Source organism: Oryctolagus cuniculus, chromosome 12, assembly GCF_964237555.1.
Source record: "Oryctolagus cuniculus chromosome 12, mOryCun1.1, whole genome shotgun sequence".
NCBI lineage: Eukaryota > Metazoa > Chordata > Mammalia > Lagomorpha > Leporidae > Oryctolagus > Oryctolagus cuniculus.
In genome coordinates this window covers 63,732,149-63,750,808 of record NC_091443.1, presented here as the reverse complement: position 1 = coordinate 63,750,808, position 18,660 = coordinate 63,732,149, and the positions used below count along the sequence as shown (strand labels likewise).

Sequence of the window (18,660 nt, the reverse complement as noted above, 5' to 3'; positions counted from 1 at the left end):
ACTCATAATAACTAAAAGGTAAGAACCTGAATGTTCATCAGTTGGTGACTGGATATACAAAATGTGGTATACACATACAATGAAACATTATTCTGCCACAAAAAAGGCATAATTTTTGATTCATGCTTCAACTTGGATGAACCTTGAAAATATTATGCTAAGTGAAAGATGGACACAGAAGGTCAGATACTATATAATTCCATTTATATGAAATGTCCAGAATAGACAAACCCATAGAGATGGGAAGTAGATAAATGGTTACCAGGGCCTGGTGGGAAAGGGATAGAGTATGGCTGCTTAATGGGTATAAGCATTCTTCTGGGGAGATTAAGATGTTTTAAAAATTATGTAAAAGGTGATATTTGAGAGGCCAGCACTGTGGCACAGCAGGTTAAGCCACCACCTGCAACAATGGCATTTCATATGGGCACCAGTTTGAGTTCTGGCTGCTCCACTTCTGATCCAGCTCCCTGATAAAATACCTGGGAAAGCAGCGGAAGATGGCCCAAGTCCCTGGGTCCCTACCACCCACATGGGAAATCCAGAAAAAGTTTCTGTTTCCCTGGCTTTGGCCTGGCCCAGCACCAGTTGTTGTGGCCATCTGGAGATTGAACCAGCGGATGGAAGATCTCTCTGTCTCTTCTTCTCTCTCTGTCACTCTGCCTTTCAAATAAATACATAATTAATTTAAAAATACAAAAAAAGGGTAATGTTCAATAACATTGTGAACGTACTAAGTGCCACTGAATTATACACATTAAAGTGGTGAACTTTATGTTACATGAAATTTATCTCAATAAAAGAAACAAGCAGTGAGACAATCAGACTAGGTGTTAGAAAAGGGGATATATATTTATAAATCAAAAAGTCCCCAAACTCCAGCTGGAAGGACAGGAAGGAAAGAGATAGTAACGAACAGGTCCCTTTACAGCCCAACCTCATTCCTAAAGAAATGCTGAGTACCAGCCCACGGAGGCAGTCCCTGCCCTGGGGCCCACCTGTCCCAACCCAAGAAGCAATCCTTTCACTGGCCACAGCCTTCAGTCTTCTTGCCAGTCATCCTGCGCCCAGGCTGGCATGGGTGAAGAGTACTCAAAACCTGGCCCTTTATAGCGCAAGGCATGTAGGAACATCACAAGTTCCCGGGGCAAGGGATCCTGGTGCAGCAGCCGGCACTCTGCACACAGTGGGTCTGTCTCTCGATTTGGGACATCAGTTTCAGGGGCCTTCTCTGGAGCCGAGGCCGCTGTGTCCAGATCCTGGGAGGCTGCCTCGACTACTCCGGCCATCTTCGGGACTGCAGCCAACTTCTGCATGCCATCCTCGCCCAACTCTGAGGAGGGAGCTGTAGGGTCTGTGAGTCCTGGGGACAGGTCGCTCTCACACAGATCTAGCACGTCCAGGCTTTGTTTTGCTTGGTGCTCTGCCACCAGGTCCCGCAGCAGTTCCTCATCTGTCTTGGGAATGTGGCCACCTCGGCCTCGAGAGGGACCCCAGATAACTGAGTTGTAGATGGGGTCATTGAGAATGGGGTGGCCCAAGAACTGCAGATGGACTCGGATCTGGTGGGTGCGGCCTGTGAGTGGCCGGCACCGCACCACGCTGGAGTGGCCGTTGTAGCTCAGCCTCTGGAACACTGTCTCGCAGGGCTTGCCCCGGGGATCTACCCGGCACACGCCTACTTTGTAAGACACCACTAAGATGGGTTCCTTGCAGGTCACTTCCTCGACAGGAAACTCCCCTTCCACCCGGCACACGTACTCCTTCTCCAGCTACACAGGAGGGAAAAGCATAAAGTCAGCATAAAGTCTAAACCGTGGAGTTAAACCCTCTGTGGAGTGATAAGGAATGTATCAGTGTCAACCCCAGCTCCAGCATCTGCCAATTTTGTGATCCCGGACACACTACTTAACATCCTGAAGTTTCACTAACCGATCTGGAACATGTGACATTAGAACAGCATGTACCTCCAAAGACTGTTACGAGCATTAGGTAAGTCTGGCTCCAATGTGCCTGATACAAGCCTGGTATACTGCATACACTCAATAAATTTGCTATCCTGATTCAGAATTACAAGACCACAATCATCATCCTTCAACTCCTCTACTCAAAACTCTTCCCATTTCATCCAGAATCTCCCCACCAAGCCAGCTATCTCCACAACCTTGAAAAACTTGCTCAGCCCGTCAGTGCTTTAAAACTTCAAAACAGGCTGGCGCCGCGGCTCACTAGGCTAATCCTCCACCTAGCGGCGCCGGCACACCGGGTTCTAGTCCCAGTCGGGGTGCTGGATTCTGTCCCAGTTGCCCCTCTTCCAGGCCAGCTCTCTGCTGTGGCCAAGGAGTGCAGTGGAGGATGGTCCAGGTGCTTGGGCCCTGCACCCCAGGGGAGACCAGGAGAAGCACCTGGCTCCTGCCATCGGATCAGTGCGGTGCTCTGGCCGCAGCGCGCCGGCTGCGGCGGCCATTGGAGGGTGAACCAATGGCAAAGGAAGACCTTTCTCTCTGTCTCTCTCTCTCACTGTCCACTCTGCCTGTCAAAAAAAAAAAAAAAAAAAAAAAAAACAACAACAACAACAACAAAAAACTTCAAAACAACAAGTAACCAAGAGAGGCAATGTATGCCACGAATAAAGACCTTTTGAAACAAATGATATAACCTGTCTTTGCCACGTTAGGTGTTCATCTTCCTGATCAACATGAAGGCCCATTTGAGGTAATAGAACTCTGATGCATTTTGTCACAGAGTACTCGTGACCTGGCTCACCTGCCGGTCCCGAACCTGCTCATGAATTCTCTCAGACACAGCAGCTGTCTTGGCAAACATGAGCACCCCTGATGTAAGGCGGTCAAGGCGATGCAATGGGTGTAGCTCCTTGAGTTGGTGCTCCTTGCCCAGGATGAAGATGACTGTGTTATGCCGGAAGCGGCCGCAGGGGTGGACGGGAATGGAAGATGGCTTGTCTACGACCACCACGTCGTCGTTCTCAGCTAGTAGGCGAATAGGTTCTGCTGTAACAGGTGGCTCATGCCTGTGCACTGTGTTCCGCAAGAAATCATTGTCCTGTCAAAGACACGATAACCAGTCAGCCCAGGGACCACCAGCGTATAATCTGCTAACTTCACACTCAACTTCCCTGTTCCTTACTGACGTGGAAGAATGGCCACAGTACATCCTTAAGCAGAAAAAGCAGTGTATATCTCACCATTTCATTTTTTAAGACTTTTTTTTTTACATTCTTTTTGAATACTAAGTCTTTGAAATCTGGGGTGTGTTTTATACTTCCAGTGTGTCTTTTTTTTTTTACAGGCAGAGTGGACAGTGAGAGAGAGACACAGAGAAAGGTCTTCCTTTTTTTCCATTGGTTCACCCCCCAAAGGCCGCTGTGGCCGGCGCACCACGCTGATTCGAAGCCAGGAGCCAGGTGCTTCTCCTGGTCTACCCACGCGGGTGCAGCGCCCAAGGACCCGGGACAACCTCCACTGTACTCCTGGGCCACAGCAGAGAGCTGGACTGGAAAAGGGGCAACCGGGACAGAACCGGCGCTCCAACTGGGACTAGGACCTGGGGTGCCGGCGCCACAGGTGGAGGATTAGCCTAGTGAGCCGTGGCGCTGGCCTTTTTTTTTTTAAAAAAAAAAAAGACTTATGTATTTATTTTAAAGGTAGAGCTATAGAGAGGCAGAGGTATAGAGAGAGAGAGAGAGAGGTCTTCCATCTACTGGTTCACTTCCCAATTGGCCACGATGGCCAGAGCTGGGCCTATTCGAAGCCAGGAGCCAGGAGCTTCTTCCTGGACTCCCACGTGGGTGCAGGGGCCCAAGCTCTTGGACCATCTTCCATTGCCTTCCCAGGCCATTAGCAGAGAGCTGGATCAGAAGAGGAGTAGCTGAGACATGAACCAGTGCCCATATGGGATGTAGGCACTGTAGGTAGAGGCTTAATCTACTACACCACAGCACTGGCTCCACAATCTCATTTTTTAAAAAAGATTTATTTTACTTATTTGAAAAACAGAGTTACTGAGAGAGCAGGAAAGACAGAGAGAGAAAAAGAGAGGTCTTCCACCTGCTGGTTCACTCCCTAACTGGCTGCAACAGCCTGGACTGAGCCAATCTGAAGCCAGGAGCTTTCTCTGGGTCTCCCGTGTGGGTACAAGGGTCCAAGCCCATGGGCCATCCTCCACTGTTTTCCCAGGTGCGTTAGCAGGGAGCTGGATCACAAGTGGAACAGCTGGGACTCAAACTGGTGCCAACATGGGATGGAGGCACTGTAAACAGAGGCTTAGCTTTCTATGCCACAGCATTGACCCCTTTTTAATGTTTACATTTAAAAAAGATTTATTGGGGCTGGTGCTGTGGTACAGTAGGTTAATCCTCTGCCTGTGATGCTGACATACCATATGGGCGCCAGTTCTAGTCCCGGATGCTCCTTTTCCAAACCAGCTCTCTGCTGTGGCCTGGGAGGACAGTGGAAGATGGCCCAAGTGCTTGGGCCCCTGCACCCTCATGGAAGACCAGGAAGAAGCACCTGGCTCCTGGCTTCAGATCAGCACAGCTCCAGCTGTTGCAGCCATCTGTGGATTGAACCAACGGAAGGAAGACTTCTCTCTCTGTCTCTCCCTCTCACTGTCTGTAACTCTACCTCTCAAACAAATAAATACAATTGTTAATAAATAAATAAATAAGATTTATTAATTTATTTGAATATTAGAGTTACAGAGAGATAGAGAGAGATCTTTCATCTGCTAGTTCACTCCCCAAATAGCTGAATCAGCTATGGCTGGGCCAGATTGATGCCAGGAACCAGAAGCTTGATCTGGGTCTCCTACATGGATGCAGGAACCCAAAGACTTAGGTCATCTTTTGCTATTTTCCCAGGCACCTTAGCTGGGAGCTGGATCAGAAGTAGAGAAGCCAGGACTTGAACTGGTGCCCATATGGGATGCCAGCGCTGCAGGCAGTGGTTTAACCCACTGCACCACAGTGCTAGCTATTTTAATTTTAATTATTTTTAACAGATTCAATATATTTCAGACACAATTCTAAGAATGTGACTTCCTCCCAAAGTTACATTTTTTTTTTTTTGACAGGCAGAGTGGACAGTGAGAGAGAGAGACAGAGAGAAAGGTCTTCCTTTGCCGTTGGTTCACCCTCCAATGGTCGCCACGGCTGGCGCGCTGCTGCCGGCGCACCGCGCTGATCCGATGGCAGGAGCCAGGAGCCAGGTGCTTTTCCTGGTCTCCCATGGGGTGCAGGGCCCAAGTACCTGGGCCATCCTCCACTGCACTCCCTGGCCACAGCAGAGGGCTGGCCTGGAAGAGGGGCAACCGGGACAGAATCCGGCGCCCCGACCGGGACTAGAACCCGGTGTGCCGGCGCCGCTAGGCGGAGGATTAGCCTAGTGAGCCGCGGCGCTGGCCCAAAGTTACATATTTTAAAAGTATATTAAGGCCGGCACCACGACTCACTAGGCTAATCCTCCGCCTGCGGCGCCGGCACACTGGATTCAAGTCCTGGTTGGGGTGCCGGATTCTGTCCCGGTGGCCCCTCTTCCGGGCCAGCTCTCTGCTGTGGCCCGGGAGTGCAGTGAAGGATGGCCCAAGTGCTTGGGCCCTGCACCCACATAGGAGACCAGGAGAAGCACCTGGCTCCTGGCTTCAGATCGGCACAGTGCACCAGCCGCAACACGCCGGCCGTGGTGGCCACTTGGGGGGTGAACCAACGTTACAAGGAAGACCTTTCTCTCTGTCTCTCTCACTGTCTGACTCTGTCAAACAAAAACAAAAACAAAAGTATATCAAAAATTATTTACTTAATTGAAAGAGAAAGTGAAAGAGAATCAGAAAGAGAGAGAGAGAGAGAGAGAAGGAAATCTTTCATCCAGCAGTTCACTCCTCAAATACCTGCAATAGCCAGGGCCAGAGGAAGCCATAAGGCTGAAACCCTGGCCAGTTTCCCACATGGGTGGCAGGGACCTGTCCACTTGAGCCATCACCTGTTGCCTTTAAGAGTGCACATTAGCAGGAAACCATGACCCGGAGCGGAGCTGGGCCTCAAACCCAGGCACTCTGATATGGGAAGGAGCTGTCCAAAGCAGTGTCTTAACTGCTATAACAAGAGTAAACGGAGGAAAACCTCCAGCAGTCACCACTTCTCATGACCATTCAAAACATTCAGAGCTGTAGTTTCAGGGATCTGGGCTCTACACCTGAGTTTGTCACAGGTCTGCTCATGCTCTTGGCCAAGTCACTTGCACTTCTGTGGGCCTCGGTTTCCTTCTCTGTAAACGTGAGGGTTAGAGCATACCTGTGCTTGTCAAAATCGGGATGGGAGGAATTCAAACCATCTATTGTCCAAATGCTGGCTCTGGAGCACCTTGTCTCCGCCTCACAATGGCGGTGGGCCAGTATTCCTGACAGGAGTCTATGGTACTTCTTAGCTGTGATGGAATCTTAGTGGTTAAAACATCAGGCTAGACAAGTTTTATCTCTGTCCCTGACATGTTGCAATTCTATTACATAACAAGCTCTCTGATAAGTAGATTGAGTCACGGTTAGCAGAATACAGGCTTTGGAAACAGCCGTGCTGGCTTACCTCTATGAGGTCTACCTTAGTATCCTTACAGGTAAAATGGAGTGACAATTCCCACGCCCCAAGGCTGTCATTAGAATTAAATGTTAAAGGACATAAAACGCTTAACTTTGTGCCCAGTACACAGTAAGGAGCCACAGATGACAGCCCTTTGTATGAGATCTACAATGGAGGGTAGAAAGTAATCCGTGCCGTCGCCCCAGTGTATAAAAGGAACGGCCAGAATTCCAACTTCGGTACCTAGGAAACCAGGAAGTTGCTGCGACAAAGAGGATGCACGGGTCGAGCTGGGAAGCACAGAGAGGCTGACTGCCTGTGGGGACGGGGAGCGGGGGTTGGGAGAGTGCTCCAAGTGAAAGTGACAGCGCTGGCAGTTCACTCCAGTACCTCTAAAACAACAACAAAACCCTGCCCCTTTCCTCGCCGGCTTCTGGCCAGCCCCGTCAATACTCCACCTTGAGCACGATGCTGAGGTCCTGTACCGGCTCCTCGTTGAGGTGCAGGCGGCCAGCCCGGAGGGCGGCCTGGTAGTAGGCCAGCGGCTGGGCCCGGAACTCGGTGCTGAAGACGTGCAGCAAGCTGTGGCCCACCCAGCGGCCTTTGCAGTAGGTACGGAAGTCAAAGTAATAGGGCCGCACCTTGCGCAGACCTCCCTCGAAGTAGTAGCTGGTCTCTGCAAAGTGCTCATCGCTGAAGCTCACCCCAGTTCGCCGCTTCTTCGGGGGCGGCACCACGCGTTCCCCGGCGGCGCCCCGCCGCTTCTTCCGCTTGCCTGGGCCGGGGGCTGCAGCCGAAGCCTGCTCTCCACCTCCGGGGCTCTGCTCCCTGTTTCCCGGGGCCGGCTCCGGGAGCCCTGGGAGCGGCTCACGCCTCGCGTCGCCACCAGCGTCACCGTTTTGTTGAGCCGGGGCCCTCAGCATGCCCGCTGCCTCGGCCTCGGCCGACAGTGTTTCTGCCATTCGGCTCCAAGAGACACCCCAAGTCTTGGTGAAGCAGAGGGGACGTAAGTCGAAGAGCCGCTGCACGGGAACCCTAAGCCACCAGCAAGTGCTCAGCCACATAACCTCGCTGTCGCTGCTCCAAAGTCGCGATCTGAATACGTCACTCGGCATCAACCAATCAGTGAAGCCCAATGCCAAGGCGGGGGTCCGCGTGTCAGATGAATGAGGGAATTACTTGAGCCAGCGAAGCTGACCGCTGGGCTAGTGGGGAGGTTGTGAGGCTGTCTCGCCATAAGTGACCCCATGCGGACATCCTCCTACCCGCGAGACCCGGGTATTTCGTAAAGGAGACCTTTGGGATTGCTCCGTGTAAAAGCTACGGCGGTCGATCGCGTGCATTCCCTGTGGATATGCTCAAGGTTCTGAGGGTCTGGGGAGAAGCTTGAAAGGAGCTTTATTTAAAGCAGAACAAAAACAAACAACCGAAAAACCAGAATGAGGGTTGCTAAAATCTGTAAATAAGCTAAAACCCACCGAATTGTATATTTTAAAGTGGATGTGACACCTCAAAAAAGCTGTTATATACTCCTATGTATTTAAAACAGAAGCGATGTTGTCACATCTTGCATCTTGCGCAAACTACCCTAACAGCATGAGAATTAGATTTCCCATTTGCCTCCCATGTGTTCCCATCTGGGTTAAATATGCAGGTGAATCAGAAGATGTACTTTTTTACTTTCTTAAAAAATTTTTATTTATTTATTTATTTGAAAGTCAGAGTTACACAGAGAGAGGAGAGGCAGAGAGAAAGAGGTCTTCCATCTGATGGTTCACTCCCCAATTGTCAGCAATGGCTGGAGCTGCGCGGATCCGAAGCCAGGAGCCAGGAGATTCTTCTGGGTCTCCCACACAGATGCAGGGGCCCAAGGACTTGGGTCATCTTCCACTGCTTCCCCAGGCCATAGCAGAGAGCTGGATGGGAAGTGGAGCAGCCAGGTCTCAAACCAGCACCCATATGGGATGCCAGCACTGCAGGCAGTGGCACTGGCCCCAGAAGATGTCCTTTCTAAGGTTTTTAAATGCAAAATAATGAATCCAATTCTAATTAACTTCATCAGAGGAATTGAAAGGATTTTGGTGCCTCATAAAATTCACAAGAGAGCTGGAAAACAGGTCAGAGAGAGAGAGTCCAGTCAAGAGAAGCCAAAGTCTCTGAGACCAAAGAAACCCAATGCCGAAGTACTCCGTCCTGAAGCCCTTGGCCCCTGAGGTACACCTAAACCTCTCTGCATCTCTGTGTCCTTCTCTCAAGGTTCAGAGTTCTGCCAAGGAGCCTTCCATCACCTAAGCCTGGGTCACAGGTCTGAGCCCTCACTTCCAAGGTGCCTGCAGATAGAAGAATTTGCCTCTCTTTAGTTTCCAGAGTGGAATTCCTCCAAATGAGCAGGCAGTTGGATGCTAGGGTGCCAAAAAATGGAAAAATGTCCAGTCTAACTCAGGAGACAGACCATTCTCCTTACTGGTTTTTTATGATATAAAATGCTAGTGTTGACTTAGGGCATTTTTATCATATGTGTTAGCACCCTGGAGAGGAGAAAGGGAAGTCTGTCTTTTAGCTGAATTCCTTCTACAAGTCATCAGTCTCACCAGTCTAACCAAGGGATTGCAGATGATATCCCTTGCAGCCTGTGGTACCCAAAGCCACAAAACTCTATGTGCTGAATAGCCTGATTCCCAACTCACTCCTTAAGAGGTCACATTTTCCATTGGTTGTAGAACATTAGAAACAAACTGCTTCAAATGGGCACCAACTCTGAAGTGAGTCACCATTACAAGAGATAGCACCTTATTTAAAAGAACAGTTCTTTCTCTCTCTAAAAAAGTATTTATTTGCTTGAAAGGCAATGAGAGAGAGAGAGAGAGAGAGAGAGAGAGAGAGAGAGATTATCCATTTGCTGGTTTACTTCCAAAATGGCCACAACAGTCAGTGTGGGGCCAGGCTGAAGCCAGGAACCAGGAGCTCCATACAGATTTCCAAGGCGGTGGAAAGGACCCAAATACTTGGGTCATTTTCTGTTGCTTTTCCCAGGCACATTAGCAGGGAACTGGGTTGGAAGCAGAGTAGCTAAGACTCTAACCACTATTCCCATGAGTTACCAGTGTCATAGGAAGCAGCCCAACTCACTCTGCCACATGCTGCCCCCCAAATAATTTCTGAACATGTCTAGACTTAGATCTGGAGATATCAAAGTCAGAAATACTGGGTTCCTGATCTCAATAAAAGCATAGGCCAGTTGAGAAGACATTAAAAAACACATTGGCATTAATTACACTGCAGTAAAGCAGTGAGTCTGAGTTAGAGGGCTGCCGACTGGTTTCTCATGGCTTCCCGGTGTCAGCAGTCTTTGGGAAGGGGGACATTGATGGATCTGGTTTGAATTTGTTCAGTGTACCATTAATCAGACTCAGAGAAATGGATAAAACACCAATTTTTAAATTTAGGCTAATGTAAGTTTAAATTATAAAATGTAATCTTCCCGAATCTGGGCTATTTGTGTCCACTGTCAATGGCACCCTCATCCAAGTATCATGATACCTATGAAGCTGTTAGAGTCGACCGCCCGAAAAACGTCACCAAGAGACACGTCTCTTATGCAAACAGCATGGGGAAGTTTTATTGATTATCCAGCATGCTGGGGCTGTCTGATCATCATGAGCAGAGCAGCCCCGAATAACCAAAGGTTAGGGTTTATAAAGGCAAAAACCGCAAAACCGGGAAGGGGAAGAGAATACACTGTTGTTAAGCGGTTGCTAAAGTCTTACAATCAGCAATTATGATCTTAAGACATAGACAAATCACATCTTCATTATTAGCCCAGGTAACCCAGGTGCAACCTTTCTACTTTTAAGCTTGAGCAATCATGCTAGGGGGTTTTTGTGCGTTGCCAAGGGTGATGTAGTGCACTGCTATTGTCTGACTATTTGAGATCATAGTTTCAGACCAGAGTCTCACGGTGTGGGGGTTGCTTTCCCAGAATGCAGTCTCAAGTGCTCCAAAATGGAGTCCCTACTGTCAAGGTGCTACTTTACTGTTTTATTTTTACAGCTGCACTAGGAAGGTTTAAACCTGTAAGCTTAAGCTTAACTTTTTACACCCGCACATATACAATTTTAACTCTTCAAAGCCAAATTTGAAATCTAGGCAGATAAAAGAGTTTAAGTCGTGAGGCCATGGAGTGGCTTGATGAAGCACTGATAAACCTATGACAGTGCCTGTTCCTGTGAATAAGATACTGTGATTTTCATGCCTCTCTATAAAGAAACACTGACAAACCTTGTCTCCTGCTCGCTCCTTTTCTAGTCTCCTCGCTTTCCACTTCGTTCTGTTTTCATAGTCTAAGAATGGTTATAAACGGGAGTGACAGGGTAAATACCTCATGGTGGTACTTTCGTGTGGTGGTAGTTATTACTACCATAGCCACAGGGGTGGGATTTGGAAACATCTGGAGACTATATCCTCAACCAAGTTCCTGACGCTGATTGCTGATGCCTTTTCTCACATGTTTCTTTGGGAGAGAATAATGGGCCCTGGAAATTGAACACAGGGAGTTGTCCTTCAAGGAAAATGCTGGTAGTTGGTGAGGGGTATCAAAAGTCATCTCCTAGACTAAAGCATTTCTGACACACACACCCTCGTCATTAAGCTTTGCTGTTATCTGTAGACTCTGCCTGTATCGCACAATCCCCATAGGCTAAGCTGCAAGGGTCTCTGGGACCCACTCCAATCTTGAATGAACGCTTAGAACAAAGCAAGAGCTGGGAATCTAATGACCGAATGAGAGGGAAAGCTTTGTAACTCTGTGAATGGGACCCGGTCTCCGGTGAGGCGAAGCAAAAAAGCTACCAAAGTGTTCTACTTGCATAGCAACGGGGCGAAATTTTCCGAGACAAATACTTGCCCAGAGAATTGCCAGGGAGGTGAACTTCCTTTTGGGGGACAAAGAAAAGTCAAAGGTTTTTTAAGCCATGCTTGCCTATCAGCAGGAAATGAATGGATTCAGGGCTGGAACCCACAGATCTACCAGCAGTCAATCTATCCCCGCCGGGAATAGGAGAGAGGCAGGGTCCTGGGCGAGAGGCTCCACCGTTTCCCGGCAACCGCAGCCCCACCCACCGCTCTCTGCTTTTCACTTTCTCCCGACCTCCATTTGACCAATCCACTTACACAACATGGCCGGGGAGGACGGTAATTGGAGGACTCCTAGGCTCCGTCACTCAGAGACTCCGCCCCCCCGTGTTTCTTCCTGGCTGCCAGCTACAGAGCCGACGAGTCCAGCTTCTGCGGGCTGCTGGGCAGGCGTTTGCGGTAGGTTTGGAGGGGCCAGGATGCCCTGCCTTTTGTATCCTCCCCGTGGCTTGACCCTGGGATAGCATAGAGGGTGTCAGGGACCTGATTCATCGCGCCCAGCCGGTCCTTGAGGCCGGAGCGACTAAGGCCTGCCTGCCTGGGGTCTGGACGCAGGGTTCGCTGCGCGGTTCTAGACGCCCGAAGGGCAGGGGGCCGTGGGTCTCCGGTGCGAGCAAAATTTCGGTTTGGCTTAGATGCCGACGACTTCGGGCGACGGTGTCCCTGGCATCAGTTCACCCAGGGCCCCCCTGACGTGTGTCCCTTTTACCTCGGGCCTGTGCGCTGCCTGGGCTCTGACCTTTTCTCGTGTAGCCTTCCTAATCTCTAAGGCCATCTTGGAAGAAAGTGTGTACCTAACCTAAAAGCCTGGAGAGTTAGAAAGGCCCCAGGCCCTGTGCTTGTCCTTGCCGCCCACCCCTGCTGGGGCTGCTGTCACTCTGCTTCCCGGAGCGTTGGGATGGGGTAAAAATAGGGATTTGGGAGCGCACAGGTCTGGATTCCAGTTAAGGAGTCACCATTTATCAGTACTGTGCCCGAGCTTTCATCTGGAAACAGACGAAAATGCCGTTCAGTTTTTCTGGCCGTTCAAAGCATGAGCCATAAACCCAGCTTCTACTTGCGGTTCAGTACGCGGCCCTTGCTTTGACAGACACCTCGCCAAGCGGCGCTTACTTTCTTCATATACACAGACCCAGCTGTGCAGGAGCTTTCGTGTCCAATTGAAGATAGCATTTAACTAGCTGAGAAAGGAGTGATTTTAGTTTAGGGAAGTACAGGTTCACTGTCCACACTAGAACCTTCTGGGAAATTCTTCTGTGCTTGTGTGGTAAAATATAGTGCAAGATGTATCATTGTAACTGTGTTCGTGTGTACAACTTCCTGGTATTTACATGGTCATGCAGCCAAAATCGCCTTCCATCTCTATCTTCTTCATTTGTCCAAATAGAATCTCTGTACCCATTAAACAACTCCTGGTTCATCCCTCCTCCCGCCCCCAGTGTCCACCATTCTATTTTCCTTTTAAAAAAGTATTTAAAAGAATATTTATTTGAAAGGCAGAGGCTGGCGCCGTGGCTCACTAGGCTAATCCTCCGCCTGCGGCACCAGCACCCCAGGTTCTAGTCCTGGTTGGGACACCAGTTCTGTCCCGGTTGCTCCTCTTCCAGTCCAGCTCTCTGCTGTGGCCCGGGAAGGCAGTGGAGGATGGCCCAAGTGCTTAGGCCCTGCACCTGCATGGGAGACCAGGAGAAGCACCTGGCTCCTGGCTTCGGATTGGCGCAGTGCACTGGCCGTAGTGGCCATTTGTGGGGTGAACCAACGGAAGGAAGACCTTTCTCTCTGTCTCTCTCTCTCTCACTGTCTGTTAAAAAAAAAAGAAGGAAGGAAGGGAGGGAGGGAGGGAAAGGAAGGATGGGAAGGAAGGGAAGGAAGGCAGGCAGGAAGGAAGGAAGGAAGGAAGGCAGGCAGGCAGAAAGAGAGAAAGAGAGTGATCTTCCACTTACTAGTTCACTCCCCAAATGCCCATAGTGATCAGGGCTGGGCCAGGTTGAAGCCAGGAGCCAGGAACTCCATCCAGGTCTCTTATGTGGTGCAGGGACTCCAAGCACTTGAACCATCATCCCCTTCTTCCCAGGTGCATTAGCAGGGAGCTGGATCAGAAGTGGAGTATCCAGGTCTAGAACCCGTGGCACCACAGCTCATGCCCCACAATTCTGTTTTCTAACTCTATGAGTTTGACTACTCTAGGTACCTAAGTGGACTCATATAATATTTTCCCTTTGTGTCTGCTTGTAGAAATTCCATTTGTAAAGACTAATTTCATTATGAAAACAACTTGAATGCAGATCTATGAGTTGTCTCGTTGTCATCTGTAACATATGAATCTACTAGAAGACATGTTTTGTTAAACTTTTTTTTCCTACATTTTATTTATTTGAAAGGCAGAGTTAGAGAGAGACAGAAAGAGAGATCTACCATTCATTGGTGCATTTGTTAAATGGCTGCAGCCGCTGAGGCTGGGCCAGGCTGAAACCAGGAGCCAGGATCCTCATCTGGGTCTCCCACAGGGTCCTGGGATCCAAGCACTTGGGCCATCTTCTGCTGCTTTCCCAGGCACATTAGCAGGGAGCTGGATCGGAATTGGACTAACTCCACCTCTCAAATAAGTAAGTCTTAAAAAAAAAAAAAAAAAAAAAAAAAAAAAAAAAAAGAGGAGGAGCCAGGACTTGAACCGGTGTCTGCATAGGAGGCTGGCACTGCAGGCAGCAGCTTAACTCACTACACTACAACACCAGTCCTGGCTAAATTTCTTAAGAGCCTGTTATCTTTAACGAATAAATAAATGCCAGAGTATTGCCTACTTATATCGTATGCTTAAACTCAGTCCTTACTCACTTGAGCTTCTGTTGTGTAGCTCAGACTCCAGATGAAAATGTTTGAGAGTGTTGACACTGCAGCCACAAGATCCGGCAGGGATCTCTGGGCTGAAATCTGCCCCTGTCTGCCAAATCCTGACCAAGAAGATGCTGCCAACAACGCCTTCTCGGACTCCTTTGTGGATTCTCACCGGGCAGGTGAAGGCCAAAGGGAGGCAGCCAGCTTCCCCGTGCAGCCAGCTGTGAAGCCCTGGGCGCCTTTGCAGGATTCGGAAGTGTATTTAGCATCCCTAGGTAAGTTACATCTTGCTGACTTGTCTCTCTCAATCAGAAGCTGCTGGTTTGGGGAAGCATGCTGAAGTTCCTTTATATCAAACCTGATGTCTTTTTTGTCCTCACCACATGTATCTGTGAGATGTAATTCAGGGGGTGATGTAGGTTGGTGGTCATACACTCCCTTTCCTTACACAGTTTTTGTTAAGTCCTGCCTCTGATCATTTCATCTAAGTTCTGTTTTATTTCCGGGCATTCTATAGAACTGTCTTGCCTTCTGTCGGTGGCCTATATGAGTATATTCAGATAACCCAGAATTGTTTAACTTGATGCCATCCTGAAAGTAAAGGTCAGAGTCCCAGAGCTATCTGTGGATTTTTGATGCTGGAGTTTGAAACACTGTTCTATTTGATTGATTATTGGGAATGAGAGTGTCATAACATTCTACCTCTTGTTAGCCATTTTATTTTAAAAATATTTTCTGAACATACTTACCACATGCTCTCCTGTGGCCATAGTGTGAGTCAATCTCTAGAAAAACTCCCAGACACAGGAAAGAGGCTCAGATGATCCCATTCTGGGAGAAAAAGACCTATCAGTCTAGGACCATGATGGCCACTCTTGGGAATCATTGTATTCTTAGTAAATATCCATGAGACCATGCATGTGCTACAAAACCAAGACTGGGGGGCCAGTGTTGTGGTGCTGCTGGTTAAGCCACAGCCTTTGATGCCAGCATCCCATAAGGGCATCATTTTGAGTCTCAGTTGCTCCGCTATCAATCCAGTTCTCTGCTAATATGCCTGGGAAAGCAGCAGAAGATGGCTCAAGTGTTTGGACTCCTGCCACCCATGTGAGAGACCTAGATGGAGTTCTAGGTTCTTGGCTTCCCAGGCCTGGCTGTTGTGGCCATCTGGGGAGTGAACCTATGGATAGAAGTTTCTCTCTCTCTCTCTCTCTCTCTCTCTCTCTCCCTCCCTCCCTCCCTCCCTCCCTCCCTCTAGACAGAGATAGAGAGAGAGAGAGAGAGAGAGTCAGAGCCAGAGATAGAGACACAGAGAGAGAGGTCTCGTATCTGCTGGTTCACTCCCCAACTGGCCGCGATAGCCAGGCCTGGGCCAGGCCAAAGCCAGGAGCCAGGAGCTTCTTCTGGTTCTCTCACATGGGTGCAGGAACCCAAGGACATGGATCATCTTCCACTGCTTTCCCAGGCACATTAGCAGGGAGCAGGATTGGAAGTGGAGTTACTGGTTCTCCAACCAGCGCCCATATGGGATGCCAGCATCGCAGGTAGCAGCTTAACCTGTTACACCACAACACCAGCCCCAAGAGCATCTACTGTTAAGGTCAACAATTAAAAACTTAGTCAGGGGCCTGTGCTGTGGCGCAGCAGGTTAACGCCTTGGCCTGAAGTGCTGGCATCCCATATGGGCGCCAGTTCTAGTCCCGGCTGCTCCACTTCCCATCCAGCTCTCTGCTATGTCCTGGGAAAGCAGTGCAAGATGGCTCACGTCCTTGGGCCCCTGCACCCACATGGGAGACCTGGAGGAGACTCCTGGCTCGCGGCTTCGGATCAGCTCAGCTCTGGTTGTTGCGGCCATCTCGGGGAGTGAACCAACGGATGGAAGACCTCTCTCTCTCTCTCTCTGCCTATCCTCTCTCTGTGTAACTCTTTCAAATAAATAAATAAATCTTTAAAAAAAAACTTAGCCAGTTAAACATGAAATATGAATAATCTTTTTTCCATCCTCAAAGAGAAAACCAAACCCTTAAAATATTCTAACATTTATCAACTGTAAGGTGTTTTTTCCGCATGGGTGAGCTCTTGGTGGTAACTTACAGGGGGAAAAAGTGTATTGTTCTGATCAGTGACTGTTAGCTGGTGTGACTTGTTTAGAAGTGAAAGGAGCATTGCAAATCATACAATTTCTATTGTTCTGGGCTTGATGTTCATCTTCCCTCCTCTAAAAACAAAAACAAAAACCAAACACGGCCATCATTTACCCATGTTTTGTAGTTGAAGGCAAGACTAAATTATGACAGAAGGTAAATGGCAATGTCTTCTCTTATGTCACAAAAAAGGAAATCTGTCCAACAATGACTCTTGAAGTGCAGAGAGGAGCAGCTCTCGTCAGGAAGCCGTGGGCACCCTCTCCAGGGAGTCGCAGGAGGTCTGTTTTTATTAGGCTCTAATATCCAGGCCACAAGTTGAACAACTTTTAAAAACATCTTGGGAGACTCTCTTTCTTTAATCAAGAATTTAATCCCACATAAAGAACTTAAAGGTCTCTTATTATTGAATTCTCATCGAGTTAATGAACCAGTGTCTAACGAACCATTGGATTTCTCATCACTTTCTCTAATTCTTTCTCAGGAGATTTGGAAACCACTTCATGTTGCTGCAACAAAAAGAAAAACCATTTACTCCTCAGAGAGATTATTTTATTTTCAAGGAGTCAAAATAGACGATAGTATACACATGTCAGACAGGGAGAACAGGGATTCCATAGAGAGGTACCTGCTGGGCCTCTGTGATTTCAAAGAAAACATGCCATTCATTTATTTATGAGAACCTATGGCTTTTTCCTTTTCTGCGGTTGAAGATTTATTTGCTACAATGCAGGGTGAGGGCATTGTGAAGGAAAAAGAAGAATCTCCACTCCCCTTTCTTCCGTGCTTTGACAGTGAGCTCTCTTTTGCAGGGAGTATGGAGTATAGGAGAACTCATCAGCAAGAGAATTTTAACCTGGCATTTTGCCCTTTAGATTTAGCTAAAATGTCATTTCATACTCACTTTCCTTGTTAAGCTGCACTTCCTCTCTCTTTAGAGAAGAAACTGAGAAGAATCAAAGGTTTAGATCAGGAAGTGACTTCGAAGGACATGCTTCGAACCCTGGCCCAAGCCAAGAAGGAGTGTTGGGATCGCTTCCTCCAGGAGAAGCTAGCGTCCGAGTTCTTTGTGGATGGATTGGATTCTGATGAGAGGTAATTTATTCCCAGCCCCGATGCAGGTGCCAGTCTATTCACTGAGGACATTTCTCTTTCCCTAAGGAATTCAGGGATAGTGGCATCTTAGTCCCCAGATTAAACACCAACATCAGATCTCCTGAGCTGAAATTGTCTTTTGTAAAGTTGCTCTATTTGCTCTTAGCCCAGCACATTTCTGAGAATGAGTATTTTTGCCAAAAAGCAAACACCCCAGCTATATCTTGGTCACAGATTGAATAGAACTGAAGACAAACCATTGTCTTCACTTAAAAAAATATTATTTATTTGTTGGAGACAGACAGTGAAAGAACCCCATCTGGTTCACTCCCCAGATGCCCACAACAGTGCCGACCCCAGGACACAGTCATAACTGCTAGGCTAAACACCTGCCCCTGTCTTTTTAAGACTTGAGAAAGTAGTAATCAACCAACAGCCGGACCTGTGTCTTCTCCTGAACCTCCACGGCCTTACAGAGTTTCTATCATATTACACTCACTCAATAAATGTGTTTAGACTACATGAATGAATTTATTAGCACCTACAGTGTGATGGCACTGTACTTGGTCTCATGGGGGCGGAGTGTAAGGATGTTTTATATTCATTTTGATGTTGTTGTTCCTTAGAACTAGTTGGGGGAAAGATGACATATACAATAGTACTTCAAAAAGGTCATGGAAAAATGTAATTAAAAGATCGTTTCATGGGCCGGTGCTGTGGCACACCAGGTAGAGTTGCCGCCTGTGGCGCCAGCATCCCATCTGGGTGCAGGTTCAATTCCCAGCTGTTCCTCTTCTGATCCAGCTCTCTGCTAATGTGCCCAGGAAAACAGTGGAAGTGCTTGGGCCCCTGCATCTACATGGGAGACCACGAAGAATTCTGGCTCCTAGCTTCATCTTGGCACAGCCCCAGCCATTGTGGCCATTTGGGGAGTGAACTAGCAGACAGAAGATCTCTCTGTCTCTCCCTCTCTCTCTGTAACTCACCTTTCAAATACATAAATAAATCTTGAAAAAGAAAAAGATAATTTGAGTGTGGGCATTTAGCCTGGCAGTTAAGGTGCCAGTTCACCACACCGGATCACAT

General features: G+C 48.4%; 2 protein-coding genes across 4 annotated transcripts in view; one reads left to right on the top strand and one right to left on the bottom strand.

The window, feature by feature from the left end:
* Nucleotides 1-827: 827 nt before the first annotated feature.
* Nucleotides 828-7,693, bottom strand: RPUSD2 (RNA pseudouridine synthase domain containing 2). The gene is made up of 3 exons (XM_002717790.5): nt 7,048-7,693; nt 2,767-3,063; nt 828-1,772 (listed from the first exon to the last, which is right to left on the bottom strand). The coding sequence occupies exons 1-3, from the start codon at nt 7,651-7,653 to the stop codon at nt 1,041-1,043; spliced, it is 1,635 nt and encodes a 544-aa protein (XP_002717836.4). The 5' UTR covers nt 7,654-7,693; the 3' UTR covers nt 828-1,040.
* A 4,049-nt stretch (nt 7,694-11,742) lies between these two features.
* Nucleotides 11,743-18,660, top strand: part of CCDC32 (coiled-coil domain containing 32) — a 12,128-nt gene continuing 5,210 nt past the window's right edge. Inside the window, exons 1-4 of one of the 3 annotated variants that reach the window (XM_051822505.2) lie at nt 11,822-11,899; nt 14,008-14,106; nt 14,355-14,610; nt 17,418-17,574. In XM_051822505.2, coding sequence (XP_051678465.1) covers nt 14,367-14,610; nt 17,418-17,574 — 401 coding nt within the window. In that variant the 5' untranslated portion in view covers nt 11,822-11,899; nt 14,008-14,106; nt 14,355-14,366. Of the gene's footprint in view, nt 11,900-14,007; nt 14,107-14,354; nt 14,611-17,417; nt 17,575-18,660 lie in introns of all 3 variants that reach the window. The other 2 variants (XM_008269190.4, XM_008269191.3) reach the window with 2 other exon arrangements.